General features: G+C 32.4%; 1 protein-coding gene and 1 long non-coding RNA gene across 3 annotated transcripts; both read right to left on the bottom strand.

Annotated features, from left to right (window-relative positions):
• Positions 1-3,360: 3,360 nt before the first annotated feature.
• On the bottom strand, positions 3,361-6,191 carry LOC112732311 (putative glycerol-3-phosphate transporter 5). Its single transcript, XM_025780982.3, has 3 exons — positions 5,834-6,191; positions 4,692-5,730; positions 3,361-4,250 (listed from the first exon to the last, which is right to left on the bottom strand). The coding sequence occupies exons 2-3, from the start codon at positions 5,671-5,673 to the stop codon at positions 3,736-3,738; spliced, it is 1,497 nt and encodes a 498-aa protein (XP_025636767.1). The 5' UTR covers positions 5,674-5,730; positions 5,834-6,191; the 3' UTR covers positions 3,361-3,735.
• A 2,708-nt stretch (positions 6,192-8,899) lies between these two features.
• On the bottom strand, positions 8,900-12,515 carry LOC140178167 (uncharacterized). 2 transcript variants are annotated; one of them, XR_011870414.1, is made up of 4 exons: positions 12,439-12,515; positions 10,246-11,291; positions 9,327-10,162; positions 8,900-9,049 (listed from the first exon to the last, which is right to left on the bottom strand). It is a non-coding gene; the product is annotated as an uncharacterized lncRNA (long non-coding RNA). The 2 variants fall into 2 exon arrangements; XR_011870413.1 differs by having other exon boundaries at positions 9,327-11,291.
• Positions 12,516-17,098: the final 4,583 nt, after the last annotated feature.

Below are 17,098 nucleotides of genomic sequence, written 5' to 3'. Positions count from 1 at the left end.
GTAGAATAGGATAAATTGCATAGTAATAGATTAGTTGCATGCATGTTCTGCTTGATTGAAAAGACAATAAGTTTCTTCTAAGACCCTATCGTTGGAACAAAATTTCACTAATTTTAATTAAACTTTTATGTCAAATTTGCTTGAAGTTGTATTTGGAACATGATTTTTGAGCTAAAGAACACACAACCTGTGAGATTTGAGCCTTTATGAATGGTTACATTATTTAACCATAATTATTTTATTCTTGTGTGTTTACTTCTCTATGATTGTAATCCATATTTTGTTTCATCCTATATGTCCAATGTTTATTATATTTATATGTTTGCATATGATTGAGGCCATTATTTGTTTAGCTCACTTATCCAAATTAAGCCTACCCTTTCAATTACCTTTGTTAGCTACTTTGAGCCTTTAAATCCCATTTGTTCTATATTTTACCACATTACTAGGCTTAAGCGGAAAAACAATTATATATACCAAATTGAATCTTTGGTTAGCTTAAGATAGAATTGTGTGTGTTATTTAAGTATGGGAAATTATGGAAGCAAAAGATAATAAGGGAATGTGTCATGATAATATACTAGAAATTTGGATACCTACTCATGAGAAACTGTAAGAATTAAAAATCTATGTGCATTGATAAGCTATGTTATTTTTATGTTTCTATGTTCATGAAAAAATATATATATATATATATATATATATATATATATATATATATATATATATATTCAACAAATAAATAAGGGGAAAAAATTACCCCAATGCTAAGTCAAGCATTCAAAGATCAATGCATGTATGATAAAATCAAAATAAAAGGTTGAAACATGAGTATGGAATGTGAAAGGAATTTTCTGGGTAGCTTGGTATGAATTTTAAAAGTTACATGGAATATATATAGGTTATGTTAAAGCTTGGGTTAATTAAAGATTCAATTTATAAGCTTACTTAGCCATATATGCATCCTTACCCTTACCTTGGTCCCATTACAACCTTAAAAAGACCTCATGATGTTCGCATTGGTATATTAAATGTTGTTGATTGGTTAGGAGAAGAACAAAACTTAGAGAGCATGATTAGAGAAGGATAGAGTGATGACCCTATACACTAGAGAGACTAGAGTGTACATACATCATCAGTGAGGGTTCCATGCTTGAATTTCTATGTTCCCTGCTTTCATGAGCTATTCTTGCATTTTTATCTGTTCTTACTGTATAAGAATTGAGTTAGTAGAATTTGATTTGTAATTGTTTTGAAGAGCTTACTTACTTTTGATCAAGTGGACAAAAATCATATAGTTGCATTCATATATATAGGTTGCATTGCATTGCACAGGTTTTACATGTTCTTACTCATTCATTTTATCTCCTTCAACTAAGCATGAGGACATGCTAATGTTTAAGTGTGAGGAGGTTGATAAACCACTATTTCATGGTTTATATTGTGTTTAATTATGTGGTTTTATCATGATCTTTACCCACTTATTCATTAAATAAGCATGCATTTATAATTCCTTCCTAAAGTTATTGCATGATTGAAAACTTGCTTCCTAGAGACTTTTAATTATGTATTTTATTTCTCCTTTATTCCATTCGATGCCGTGATCTGTGTGTTAAGTGTTTCAGGCTTTATAAGGCATGAATGAGTTGGAGATTGGAAAGGAAGCTTGCAAAAATGGATGGAACACAAGAAATTGAGGAGATGACCAGCGAGAAGCGACGCGGCCGCATGGATGACGCGACCGCGCGGCATGGAATAGCACAAGTGACGCGGCCGCATGGACGACGCGACCGCGTGGCAAGGCAGAACGCCGAATGACGCATCCGCATGAATGACGCATCCGCGTGACATGCGCGATCTGCATAATCTGCAGAATCGCTAGGGCCGATTTCGGGCCTTATTTTGACCCAGTTTCGGCCCAGAAAAGCAGACTAGAGCCAGAGAACATGCAGAAACCAAGAACAACATTCATTCCGCATAGTTTTAGTTTTTAAGATCTAGTTTTTCTGTCCTCTAGGTTTTCTCTCTGCACATTCATAGTTTTTAGGATTCGTTATTTTTCATTGTTTTTGCATTGGGATATTGAGAAGAGTTATTGCCTCATCAAGACTTCGACATTCTAGTTCGTTCTCTTTACTTGTCTCTTACTCTTCCATGTTCCTTAATTTACTTAATTTTACTATTGGATTATTTTAGCATTTATTAATACAAGAATTACTTTTATTTTCAATTAATCCTCTGATCATTATTTATCATGTCTTCCTTTAATTTCCTTTCTTATGTTATGAATTTTACATTTACAATGAGCGAGTAGTTCCCTAACTTGATGGGGAGTTGATTGAAAGGAACCCTTGATTTGGGATGCTCAAGAAAAAGATTGTAATTGGGTTTATTGTTGGATTGCTCTCTAGTCACTGACACCAATCCTCCTAAGAGCAGATTGGAACTTGTGGATAGAAACAGCATTCCAACTTGTTTGACTTTCCCTTACTTAGTGAGGGACAACTAAACATAATAACCCTCAATTGTCAATTGATCTTGAGAGTACTCCAACAAGAACAGAGCTTCTAGCTAATCAACTCCCAGTCAAGGCTTTTATTTAATTTTATATAAATTCTCTAATTTAATTTTTTGCCGTTCAACTCAAACCTTTTTGAAAACATCTGATTAATAAAATAGCACACTTTTCTGCAACTCATTGGGAGACGACTTGGGATTCATACTCCCAGTATTTTAATTTTAATTTCTGTGACACCCTTCTAAATTGATAAGCGAATTTCTAGTTAGTTGAGAACTATACTTGCAACGCATATTTTATAATCATTCTTAACTTGCCAATTTCCGCCCACATCACTGGTTTATACATCTGTGCAAATATTGGCACACCATTGACTAATTCAGTTCAGTAATATTCAGTCAATTATATTGATTTCTTCTCCTCTATCTCTCTATTTTGTTTTTCTGTTCTGCAGCTTGATCTCCCTCTTTCTTTACAATTGGCTCTTTAGAGGATAAAAGTACATTTCTTTTATTAAAAAAAATTACTTTTACTAAATTTTAAATTAGTTTGGATACAACTTAAAAAAAATATACTTTTATTTAAGAAAAGGAAAAAAAACTTGTATTTCAAGTAAACAATTTGTTACTTTCTAAAAGAATAAAAACAATTTCTTATATTATCTATTCAAACATAAATTACTTTCTAATAAAATATATCTGAAAAAAACTCTCTTTGAAAAAAATACTTATTTCAAAAGTCAATCCAAAAGCTCTCGTCAGGAATATATGATGATTACAATGTACAAAAAGAAAATCGTTTACTAAGAGGCCATCTATAACACAGATCATTAGAAACGAAAATCTCAATAACAAGTATGACCTATCCATTAAACAATACGACAATAGAATGAACAGTTAACAACATCAAAAAGTGTTGAAATTTTCTATCCAGAAACATTCCTAGCTAACCTGAGAACATGATACAAGAATACAACAAATGATGCTTTTCAATAATTCCTCTATATACTATCAACAAAATGGCCTAAATGAAATGGAAAAATCTAATGGCACCCACTTTGTACTTCTCTTTGTTCTAACCTCTTTTTTTTTTTTTGTAAACTTAAGTTTGTAATTTTCAACTAAAAAAAGTTGGAAACTGAAATAGAAAAAGAACTTTGCCCGTGTCAAACTTGAGTGTTCATATAAAATAGTCAAATGTGTGCAAAATATTTAAAGTCACTTTTCTGGAAGCTTCGCACTTATCTCAGTTCTTGCAACACGAATCAAGAATAAACCAGCAAAGAGAATAGACAGAATCAGCATAAGAAAGACACTGTTCCATCCTCTAGTTGAAATATAACCTGCCAGAAGTGGTCCAAGAGCAGCTCCCACAGAACCAGTACCGTCTATGATTGCAGTCACAGTAGCCACTGCACGGGAATTTCCACCATTCGTGCTCTGCGTACCAAGATCAGCTGCCACAGCAGTCGTGATTAAGGAGTATGGACCATTAACAAAGAATCCCGACGTAAACATTAATGCAATGTTGGCCAGCATAGAGAGGCTGCCAAAAGCACGATACAAAATAAGAGCTGGAATTGATAGGAACAAGAACAGTATTGATGTAATGGCACGTGCTTCAATTACATCAGAAATGAACCCTGCTGTAATTCCGCCAAGGACTCCTCCAATGTCAAATATCATTGACAGTAAACCGGCAGTCTTGTGTGATATATGCATACCGGCAACAGCTGCAACGATCACCGAATGAACAAAAGCAAAAGAATATTACCATTAAAACCAATGGTAAATCAGCATGAGTTAACATAAACACTAGCAACATATGTAATGATATTTGCCTTTTTCATAGTTGGATAACACTTGATTCTCATTACCCTTAAAAAACAAAATAAAAAGCACTAATTTCCATATGACAACTTATCAAAACAGTGCCACTTGAACAAAACGAAGACAAGGATAATATAGCAAAAATGAATAAAGAACAATTTTTGAACACCCCCGACTTAAAAACAACAGCATTAAATCATGGAGAGAAACATTTAATCCATGTATTAGAAAGATATTGCAACTAGTAATATAAACTGGCTGATATATTAACACAATACGTAAGACTCAAAATGGCAAACAAGTTCTATTAGAGATCATATATTATTGCATGTATCAGCAATTACCAGTGTGCCTTATGTAGAAGGGCAACCAATACAGAAAAGTGTAAGCGACAAGCTTTGAGAAAAAGAGGCAAAAAGCAAAAGATGCTACTCCTGGTATCTTCCATGCCTCCAGAAACCCAATTGCAGATGAAGAATCAGAAGAAGCTGCATCTTCAGACTGAAAAAGCATAGCTTCCTCTGATTCTGTTCCCTGTGGATTCTTGACCAAGCTCGTTTCTTGCGCACTCATTTCAACCTCAATTCCAGGACGCACGAATCCCATATCCTCTGGACTCACAACAAGAAACACATACACCAAAATCCCCACAAAAATGATCAGAAGTCCGGGCACCACAAATGACCAACCCCATCCAAATTCCAAAACTCCAGATGCTACAAACGAACCAACTATGTTCCCCACTGATGTATGTGAACTCCACACCCCCATTATGAATCCCCTCTTGGATTCACCAAGCCAATTCCCCACAACTGCCACCACACAGGGCCACCCAATGGACTGAAACACTCCACAAAAAATCTGAACAACAACAAAGTATCCGAACACATGAACATCAAACCAGTACCCCAACCCAAAAAGCACAGTAAAGATCCCACTCCCCATCATCCCAACCACAAGAAACAGCCTCAAATCGATCCGATCGCCAACATGACCGGCGAAATACATGCCTACGGAGTAGGAACTAAGGAATGCCAGATCAAGCTCACCGAGCCGGTGAGTTCCATGGGCGTCATTGAAAGGGGGCCAGCCTGCATCAGTGGGACTCAAATTGGGAGCTTGAGTTGAATTCGAAGGAACTGTGGGACCAAGAACACTCTTAACAATGCTTGGTGGCTTCCTAGAGGCATGGAAGGAAGCATATGCAAGAAACGTGACGACAAGAACACAGGTTTGATGGAACAGTCGGGTTTTGTTAGGGGGTTTCAACCCTGGGAAAAGTGTCAAAACCGGCGGAAGGCTCAAACTATTGAATTCCATTGACATTGGGTCATTGGGATTTAAATTTACAAGCAAGAATCTAATTATCTAATCCACCAATAACTGCACCAAGAACAATTCCTTTTGTCACTAAGATGAGATTCTATAATTTGAGGAATTTAAAAAAATGGATCTAAGATTTTGAGATTGGATTGGAACTGCATACCGAATGACTGAAGAACCTTGCGATAACTGAAGTGAAGAGTGAAGATCGTGTGGTTTTAGAACGGAATCGTCGGATTTGTCCTGTCTTGATGATTTTGGAAGAGAGCAACGGCTTTTATCAGCGGTGAGCAAAGTGCAATGAACATGGCAGTTACATGAAAGCAAAGAAGGCTTCTGCAGAATATAATGAGGCAGGCGACTGGAAGAAGAGTCAAAATACGTTTGCTTCAGACATCGGTTACTGGATTTGTGTCCTGATGCTGCTGCAGAGTGGAGCTAGACAAATTATTCAGGGGCCATGTTTTTTTTTTTTTAACAAAGATATGAAGACTCGAACTCGCAACCTCTTAGATGAGTATGAGGAGTTTATGCCATTTGAGCTATTATTTATTGCCTAAAATTTGAAAAGATAGGAGACTCGAACCCGCAACCTCTTAATTGAGTATGGGGAGTCTATGTCATTTGAACTATTACTCATTGGCATGTTTAATTCAGGGGCCATGTTTAATGATTTATTAAAAATATTTTATATTATTATTCTTAATGATAAAATTAAAAAAAATAAATATATAATTTTGTTTAAATATATATACGAAAATATATATATATATATATATATATATATTTACTAGCGGCTCAACAGATACGTGCCGTTTTTTCATTGTTTTTAAAAAATTAATTTTTTGTTAATATATTATTTATTTTTTAAATTTATTTGATAAATATTTTTTTGTTTTTTAATATTAACGTGATCTTATTTATATCTTATTTTGTTGAAATTAAAATTACTATAAAAAATCTTTAAAATTTTAAATTAAAAAAGTGCACAATAAAGAAGTAATATAAAATTGTCATAGTTTAAAATTTTAGATAATATATAAGGTGAAATATTCGATAAAGTAGATTTGTATTCTCAATTATCCTTAAATATACAAAGAGTATTTTCAGAATGATAATATTTCTATTGTATTTTTTTAAAAGCTTTGAATGTCGTCTATTAATTTATAATATTTTTAATTTAATTTTTTCAGCCGTTTTTTAATTGAGTTAAAAAATATTTTTATATTTTTATTTTTAAAATTATAAATTTAATATCAATAATTAAATTTAAATTGAGAAAAGTGAAAAAAAATTATATTATTATTATGTATAATAAAATTAAGATAAAAATTTACCAACATTGTTTATAAATTAGTTATTCATATATTAAATTTATTTATTTTCTTAATCTTATTTAATTAAAATAAATTTAAAAATTTATATTCAAAACATTCTTTATCTATGCATATTTCTAATAGATAAAAAAATTATTTCTTTAATCTTATATTAAATATCTTTAATTATTTTTAATTTTATTATTATTTTAAAATTATTAATTTTTATTTTGATTATATCCATTTTTTCTTATCATTTCTTTTACATGTATAATAACTATTATTGTCTCATTGTTACTATTATGTTGCGTTGTTTTATTTCTTTTCCTTGTTTTCTTCTTCTGTTAACCCCAACCACAATCAATTACCATCGTACCATTATGGCATCTCTCATTTTTGTTCATCATTTTGATCCATAACTATCCATTATATTAAATTTTTGAGTTGTTAAAGATTTGCTAAAAGAATTATTCTTTTGTTGGATTTAGATATCTAGATATATAACTATTATATAGATATTTATTTTTCATACTTGCTTGTTAAATCATACTTTATCATTTAAGAAAAAATTTAAGATCTCAAGCATTCAGAAACTTTGTATAGAATAATTAAATAAAAAATAAAAAAATCTATAAGTTATTTAATTTTTTTAATATATAGAATAATTAAATTTAAATTAATTTAGGTATAATACTAAAATCATTAAGTTGTTATTATGTGTAACAATGAAGATAAAAATTTACAATTTTTTATAAATTTATTTATTTCTCAATTTTATTTCATCTAAAGTAGATATAAAAATTTATATTTAAATCACTCTTTTCTTTCGCATAATTTTAATGGCTAAAAAACTTTTATTTCTAATAATTTATATTCAACATTTTAAATTATCTTTAGTTTTATTATTCTTTTATAATTTTTAATTTTTATTTTCATTATTCTTTTTTCTTACTATTATCTATCTACATATTTATTATTGGCTCACCGCCACTCTTATATTAGCTTATTCTCTCTTTTTCTCTTTCTACATTCTCTTCAATCGCAATTAGTTATCACTATATATTAATTTATAATTATTACACTTCAATGTGAATACTACTTTAAAAATAAAGTAAAAAAAATTTCTTGTAACACTTTGTGTGAATCATACACTCCTACAAATCACAACTAGAAAATAGATTAATACAGACAGATTTAGTCTTTATTACAGACGGATTTTTGGTTACTGAAGAAATTACCGACGGATTTTGTCCCTCTGTAAAAGCCTTGTCGGAAATTATTTACCGACGGATTTTTTTCCGTCGAAAAATTACCGACGGATTTTTACCAGTTACCGACGTATTTTTCCTCTGTAAATTCTCCATCCATTTCCCTGAAACGTCAAACTTTTCGACGGATTTTCCGTCTGTAATTACAGACAGATTTTCCGACAGATTTTCCGTCTGTAATTACAGACGGATTTTCCGACAGATTTTCTGTCGGTAATTACAGACGGATTTTTCGACGGATTTTTCGTATGTAAATACAGACATATTTTCTGACAGATTTTTTGTCTGTAATTTGAACCTTGAAAAATCATCCCACACTCTGAATACAGACAGAAAATCCGTCTGTAAATCCGTCGGTAAGGTAAAATAATTTTTTTTTAAATTTTTCTATTGTAAAATAAATATTTTAGATTTGTTTTCTAAATTTACTCCATCAAACACATTGTAAATTGAAAAAAGAAAGCCAAAAATCACATAGATAAACATAATATTCATCACATGATACCTATAAAATTGGATGTTATTTTTCAACACCATTATCCAATATCTCACTATCTCAATAAAAAGATACTCCAAAATTTCTTTTAAACTACAACAAAGAAGGGTATGACTTTCAGCCTAAATTTTAAAACTATTTCCTCATGCTCTCTTTAAAGTTTAAACTCTCCAATCTAATCTGAGTTACATGATTCTTCACTCCATGGTAGACTCTTATGTGGCTGAAACTTGAAAGTATTTGTTCATCTACTTCTTCTTCTTTGATTTGTTTGCATTGGACTGAGCATATGCAGTTTTCTGGTGTCAAAAAATAGGACATGGAAAGATTTCAGAAGTCTAGCAATGTTTTATAGGATTAATAAAAAATGAAGGAAGATAACAAAAACACAACTTTAAAACAGAACTGCAAGAGAGAGAGAGAGAGAGAGAGAGAGAGATGCTTGCATAACTATATTTAAAAAAGTCAGCACAATCCAGTAAGATGTACAATTTAAAAACTTCAATCTAATAATAACTATATTTAAAAACAATCACATATTATTTTTGAATAAATAGATAAATTGAAATTAGATACCTGCTGCTTGAGATCATAAGGGTCAGCACCCTTCTCCTTCATGTCAGCAGTTTTTGCAGTTTCTCTCTCAACTTCCTTCTCATAAGATACTAATAGAGTAGATACTTGAATGCTGAAATTACTATAGCTCTAAATTTATTTATCTCAACTAAGGCATATCTTGAGAATGCTTTCAGAACTGACTAAATCCTAAAAACGACAATCAGTAGCAAGTAAAACTTTCAAGGCAATATCATTATCAATCGGAGTACCGTAGAACCCATAAGTTGTAGGAGTGTAGAACTTGAGTATAGCAAAGTTGTAGTTGCATATGCATATAAATATATGTTTACCACCAAACAATAATATCTAAGATTTTCATAAATAACTCAAACACATGTAGAATTAATCTATTATGACAGGATAGTTGTCCATCCCCACCATATATACATCTGTGTGTGTGTTAAGAGCATATCTACAGAAGGTACTTACCAATACTTTGCTCATGGCAGCTACTCTTAGTGGCAATGGCCTCAAATTACTTTTAATTTGGGGAACAGCAGATGGTGAAATAATAGAATTCATGGATGTAGATGATGATATCACTTCTGTGATATATGATTGTGCCCTTGACTTTGAGAATCCAGAACCCTGGACAAGAGAAGAAGAAAATAGGAGGTAGGGAATACTTCATATTAATATAAAATAATGAACATTGAAGATATCACAAGAACCAGAATCAGAAATATTTGAACCTTTTTGTTCGTGGCAAATGCTTCTTGAACTGTCTGTGCATCACGCTGTTGCTTTGTCTGAGATGCCTTCATTGTATCAATCACCAATTCAGAAGAAGAGTCCTCCCTGTAGCAAATTTGAATCCTATAAATAATAGCATAGATCCAAAGTTGAACAGCAACAAGCAGCATAGTAAAGTTCAAACCTTCTATAACGAACACTCCAGCCTCCCTCACCATCTAAGGATAAAACTACATCATGGAATGCAACTAATGTTGGACGATGTGATATGGTAATGCATGATGTTCCCATGGCTTGAACTTTAGTACAAAACCGTTCTTCCATGTCAGTTGTGACAGCACTTGTGCATTCATCCAGAATTGCAAATTTAGGATTATGGTAGAAAAGCCTAGCCATGCATAATCTTTGTTGCTCACCCAAAGAAAGTTCATCACCCCAGTTTACCTCTTTTTTAGGGAGGTAATGGTCCAAAAGATACTCGAGATCAACCTTGGACAGATGTGCAAGCAATTCAGATGAATAATAAAGTAAAGAAATATAACAATTCAATATAACTAAACAGTAATGTGGCATTGAATTATCAGAATAACAGCAACTGTAGCACCAAGGTACTTCAATAAAAAGTCCTGAATCATGCCAAACCACCAATGGTCATGTAGGACACTACTCAAATGCCTAACCAAGGTCTTAAACTTCTGCTGAATGTGGGCATCTTCTCTCATCTCTCCACCATAAAATGCTATACTTTCCAAGTGAGTCCTCAATCGCAAGTGAAGCTGTCGATAGTCTCCTTCCAGTTGCTACTCTTTGGACATTAGTTTACCAAATAGAGGAGAGCATTTTCTGATTGTGGTCCCAGCTACAAGTACATAGCCCTGAAGAGGAAACAACATTTATTGAGAATATAAAGAATGATTTCTGCGTAACATTTGTCTGACAGTCTCCAGCCATCAGCAACATATCTAGAAAAAATGTTAACAGTAACTGTCAATGAGACATCTGCATAACAGAAAACTTCAATTATGGTGGTACCAATATCCAGAAGACATATTTTGGACTTGCATATGAACACAGCCGCCAAGTGTATAGCAGTCCATCAGTTAGTGCAGTTAAATCATCCCAAACAATTTCACTTAACTTTGAGCAGAACTGTGGCACATCGCTTGCAATTCTTTGCTCTGGGTTAGTTATCCGACCATCACAATGTGATATTTTGTAGTACACCATATTCTGGAAGAAAAACAAATAATAAATACAATACTGACAATATAAGCAGAAATTCACAGTTTCATGAAGAAACTATTCTGGCGAATCCATAATCTTTATGCACCATAAGCCCCACAATAAAATTCTAAAAATATTTTGTGATTTCAAATACTGAGAATTGAGAGTAAATAAGGAAGTGAATTTGACTTATAAACAGGTAAGAGATAACAAACTCAAGTAGGATTAACGTAAAAAATAAATGCAGATACTTCCAACGACTGCAGGAACCCCTAAACAGATCAGAAGTGCAGTATAAACACCAAATATATATAACTAGTAGTAGTATTATTAGAACAGAGGGCAAGTGATGCAGAGTCTGAGTTACAACTAGTCTACAAATGAAATTACACTACTATTCACTCTGCTTCTGCTCTTGCTCTTATTGGATCCCCCAATGCAAAATATACATCTTATTTTTCTGGGTATGATGCATTTATATCTGGTAATTTAATAGTGTAACACTGTATATGTTCACCGGGAACAAGAACATGAACAAAAACTGGTCAATGTGGGTAATGTCAAACAGAAAATAATACCAACAATCAACGTCACATGATGAATAAGAAGAGATTGATGTGTGTAAGTGGCATTAGCAAAAAATGAAAGCATAGAACTAAGTACACATTTCCACAGGATCAAAAAGAAGCACAACATCTGATTAATTATCATAATCAACATTTACACTCAGTGGAAGTCGAATGATATAAATAAAAATCCCAAGCATGCATATAGATAAGTTATTTTTGATAATTTGATTTTGATGCATGACAAGCATGCATAAGTTTTTCACATAGGCATCCAATGACGTGTTGCCATATCATTGAAAGTATTTGGCCGTTATAATAATTACTTCAAAATTCATAGAAGCAGGGAATAAGAATAGATGAGCTTATATAACATTTTATATTGACACTTAAATATATATTTTCTGTTGTTACTTTTCCTCACATGTCCAAGAAAAAAAAATTAAAAGCATGTGGCCTCAATTTTTCAAGTAAGCAATCCAAAAGAAATAGTAAAGTGAAATTGACTGAAATTGACTATCAGAAACTGCTTCTCTAGTTAGTTATTAGACTCTTTTTAAAATTATATTTAATATAAAAAATTATACCTTATCTCCATCAGTGAGGGACAATCCTTTCTGCTGAGCTTCCTTTACTTGTCTTTCATGGTGATCTACTTCTGAAACTTGAAAACAGTGAAAATAGTGACACCACTGGTGAATGCTTGAGTGGAATAACATGGAAGCCCCAAAAGACTTAAGAATTATAGAGAGTACCAAAAAATACTAACCATTAACTTCCAAAAGGTTATTTCTGCTCCCATCAGTTCAAGAATCCTCAGAATCATTAGATTTGGTTGTCAAGCAGTATCTTGCCTCAGTTTGTTTGCCTGAAATTCTCGCTGCCACTGATCTGCGGTGTAATCTCCTGTATATGATTGGATTTGGTTGTCTTGCCTTTGTTGTTTCAAGATATTGCAAACCAAAATGAAGAAGTCAGTGAAACAAAAAGTCAACTATTGTTCTGTTCTAAAACAGAAGGCATACTCAAAGAAGCCATGATTAAACAAGTGGATCACTGGATTTTAAAACAAGCAAAAAGTCATTGCTCTATAATACATTAACAACTCCTGAATCATTTGCATTCAGAAATTGAAAATAAATCCTCAACCCACCTATGATGACACACTTTAATTTCCTAATTTGGAGGAATGCCACACTTCAAAATCAAAGCTATAACTATAACTGATTACACAATGATCCATCATAACAGGGAATTATTTCATAGAAGCTACAATTCTTCCTCCTTAACTAAAGTAACAAAAGATATGTGATTGATTTATATCTAAACCCTAAACCTATTGCAAGCGCTAACTTGATTTTGACCTAAACATCAAGACTAAAATCATGACCAATAGATAACAAGAAATCACAAGTTGATATCAATTCTGAATGAAGAAAATGGAATCGAGAAAAAGAAAAGGCTTACAGCGACGATGTCAGGGTCACACTAGGGAAGCTGATCTTTGCCGGAGAAGAAGTTACCAACGGAGTCAACTATCATTCCAAGCTTCGCCATTCAACAACAACCACCAAGTTTCCACTGAGTTGAACGAATCGTTGCAGAAAGGACCGAGAAAAAATCTCTTTCTTCGCTGATAATAAAATAATTGATAAACCTACAACAAGCTCAATCAGCATCAACACAACAAGAAGATAGAAACTGCTAAGAAAAATTGATAAACCTAAAATTGGCACAGAAAAATTGAACCCTAAGCACCAGAATCACAAAATCAGAGTATACCTAAAATTCACTAAGGGAGCAAACGCGACAAGAGCGGCGACGTAGAGAGTTTTGTGACGACGGCAATGAAGGGAGCAGATGCAACGAGAGCGGCGGCGGAGGAAGCTCATGCGACGCGAACGGCGGTAACGGCGGAAAAAGCTCATGCGACGGAGAGAAGAAGTTGTTCGTGCGACAGAAAGAGGAAGAAGCTTGTGTGCAGTGTGAATAAAGCTCGAAACACTCAGGTTAAAATAAGTTTAAATCAATATTACCGACGGAAATTTTTAAATTACAGACGAATTTTTCGTCTGTAATAATTTAACAAAACGTACCATTTTTGTCCATTTAATTACAGACAGATTTTCTGTCTGTAACTATTTCCCACGAAAAAAAATTCTTTTTTTCCGACAGAATTATCGACGGATTTTTTTTTCCGTCTGTAATTTATGCTAATTCATTTTTTTTATTTTCCGACAAAAAATCCCTCTAAAATTTCGTCTGTATTTCTGTGGGATAAAATCCGTCAGAAATATCTGTCTGTAATAACTAGTTTTCTAGTAGTGAATATAAGGGTAAAACGTGTTAATAAGCCAAAGCCAAACCAAAATTTCACAAATAAGCCAAATTGAAAATCGATACATGAATAAACCAGAAGCACATTTTCATGTAATTCGAATTAGGCTAATTCGAATTTCACATTCAATGTAATTCGAATAACACTGATTCGAATTACACACACACACACACACAAGCACTAATTCGAATCAAACTGATTCGAATTACACACACTAATTCAAATCAGTGTGATTCGAACTACACACACGCAATCCATAGTAATTCGAATTGGCCAGCTTCGAATTACTCAATTTTTGGTACTCATAGTAATTCGAATTAGTGTGTTTCGAATTACTCATTGTTTGGCTATAAAAGGAGTTTGAACCAACCTCATTCGAACCACTCAACCCCAAATCCCGCCCAACCAAATCCCAGAGAAAACAACCTAAAACGACTCTAACAAAGGCCTGAACAGAATATTTAGCAGATGGGGGATAATCTAGACAGACTTTATCGCTTGGATTGAGTAGCCCATATAGCTGGTGTCGTCAACGAAGAGGTAAGTACGAACTCATCTTTTTAAAAGTAGGATTGAGCAACTTATTTGTTTCTTTATATATGTTATGTTAGTGGTTTTGATAGTGAATGATGTTGGTAATATTGTATGTGAATGATTTTATAGTTTTTGTTAGTGATTTTGTATGTGGTTTGGTAAGCGGTTTTATAATTGATTTTAGTAGTGTTTATGTTCGTGATTTTGCCTTGGTGGTTTTATTAGTGGTTTAGTTAGTGTTTGTATTAGTGGTTTTGTTAGTGGTTTTGTTAGTGGTTTTGTTAGTTGTATTGTCAGCGGTTTTTCTTGGTTGTTTTGTTGGTTGTTTTGGTGGTGGTTTTGTTGCTGGGTTTGTTAGTGGTTTTCGTGGTGGTTTTGTTAGTGGATTTGTTAGTGGTTTTGTTGGTGGTTTTGTTAGTGATTTTCGTGGTGGGTTTGTTAGTGGTTTTGTTCGTGGTTTTGTTAGTGGTTTAGGGTGTTGTACTGTTAACGGTTTTGTTAGTGATTTTGATTGGTGGTTTTGTTAGTGGTTTTGTTGGTGGTTTTGTTGGTGGTTTTGTTAGTGGTTTTGTTGGTGGTTTTATTAGTGCTCATTCACAAGAACGGACGAAGATGCACCAACAGGTCTCGAGCTAGAACCGGCTACTGTGCCTATAGTGTGGGTATTCCGGTTCGAACCCCCAAGCTAGATACCACGTCAACCAACTTCACCAACAGCTCAGGTGTCCTAACCTCATGAAACTGCCGACGACAATGAAACAGGACTTGCAAATCCTCATTACTGGCTATGCTGAAACAATCATACTTCACAGTTTCTTGCAGCACTGAGATTGGAATGCGATAAAATAACTTCTGAACCCGTTTCACGCCTAGCAGACCAACTTTCTATTGTATAGAATTTGCAAAGTCATCATATCTCGTCGTTGGCCTGATAAAAATACTTAGAGGATCCTTATCGGTGAACTTCACACCAGATCGTGTTTTTCTCTTAATTGATCCTCTGTGATGCACCAACACTACAAAACTCTCCCCACTAGTCATTTTGTCACTCTAATGAGATCAATTCACGTTCACACCATATTTATACACGTCTGGCCCTTTATAATTCGAAGCAGCATCATTCGAATTATACCATGACTAATTTGAAGCTGGCCAATTCGAATTACTATGGATTGCATGTGTGTAGTTTGAATCACCTTGATTCGAATTAGTGTGTAATTCAAATCAAGTTTATTCGAATTAGTGCTTGTGTGCGTGTGTGTAATTCGAATCAGTGTGATTCGAATTATATTGAATGTGTAATTCGAATTAGCCTAATTCGAATTACATGAAAATGTGCTTCTGGTTGATTCATGTATCGATTTTCAATTTGGCTTATTTGTGAAATTTTAGTTTGGCTTTGGCTTATTAACGCGTTTTACACTAAATATATCAAAGGAGTAAACTTAACTTTTTCTATTATGAGTATTTTTTTTATTATTTAATATACACAAAGTCATATATTTTCATTTATAGTAAAAGTTAAAAATTAAAATTAAATGATATTAGTACTTTTTTGTTTAAAAAAATTAAAATAAAGCACAAAAATAAGGATAAAAACTAAAAAAATAATAATTCTAAAAAAGGATAATATCAAATTTTATGCCATTATGTATGAGAATAATGATTTATTTTATTACATTTTTTTTATACTAAATAACAAAAAAGTTAAATTTTTTGTTCATTTTTTGTTACTTATTTTACTTATTTACAGTTGTTTAAATTAGACTTTATACCTATTGAGTCGTGTTTTCTCCAAACAAAAAAATAGTTATGAAGTCATTTTTATGTTCTTATGGGAGTACATTCATTATATCATAATTTTAATAATTAATGTAAATTTTAAAAAATTAAATAAATTTATATTTATTTTGATCACATTCAAGAGTGAATTATATGTATTCCTATAGTCAAGAAATAGACTTGACTTCTTCTATAATTAGTAAGTTTTACAATAATTTAATTTATAAAAAAATATTTCATCTTTTTATCTATCCTAAAAATATTCATAGTTTTGATTAACATAATTAAAATAAAATATAAAAATAAACCTTGAATAAAAATAAAAATACAAAATTTTGAATCTCAAAATATAAAATAGTTAACAGATAAAAAAATTACTTAAATATAATTTTTTTAAAGCACTCCATGAACTTAGATGAATAAATATTATATGCAAAATGAATCATGACAGATTGACACAAAAATTATTGTGCGTAAATTTTTTAAAAAAATAATAAACCTCGCTCATTAATAATAATATTGGAACTTAAATTTTAACCTAATTGATATTATATATTGTGTAGGTACTTAGAATATATTAAAAGAGTACGTTA

This window comes from Arachis hypogaea, chromosome 13 (genome assembly GCF_003086295.3).
Source record: "Arachis hypogaea cultivar Tifrunner chromosome 13, arahy.Tifrunner.gnm2.J5K5, whole genome shotgun sequence".
Classification (NCBI taxonomy): Eukaryota; Viridiplantae; Streptophyta; class Magnoliopsida; order Fabales; family Fabaceae; genus Arachis; species Arachis hypogaea.
Note: the sequence above shows the minus strand (reverse complement) of the source record. Positions and strands in the feature narration are given on the sequence as shown.

Bases quoted from the DNA above. Each gene is read 5' to 3' on its own strand.
- LOC112732311 (XM_025780982.3), bottom strand. From the start codon at position 5,673: ATGTCAATGGAATTCAATAGTTTGAGCCTTCCGCCGGTTTTGACACTT. The intron at 4,251-4,691 runs GTAATTGCTGAT...TGATCGTTGCAG, and splicing joins CTTCTACATAAGGCACACTG to CTGTTGCCGGTATGCATATA.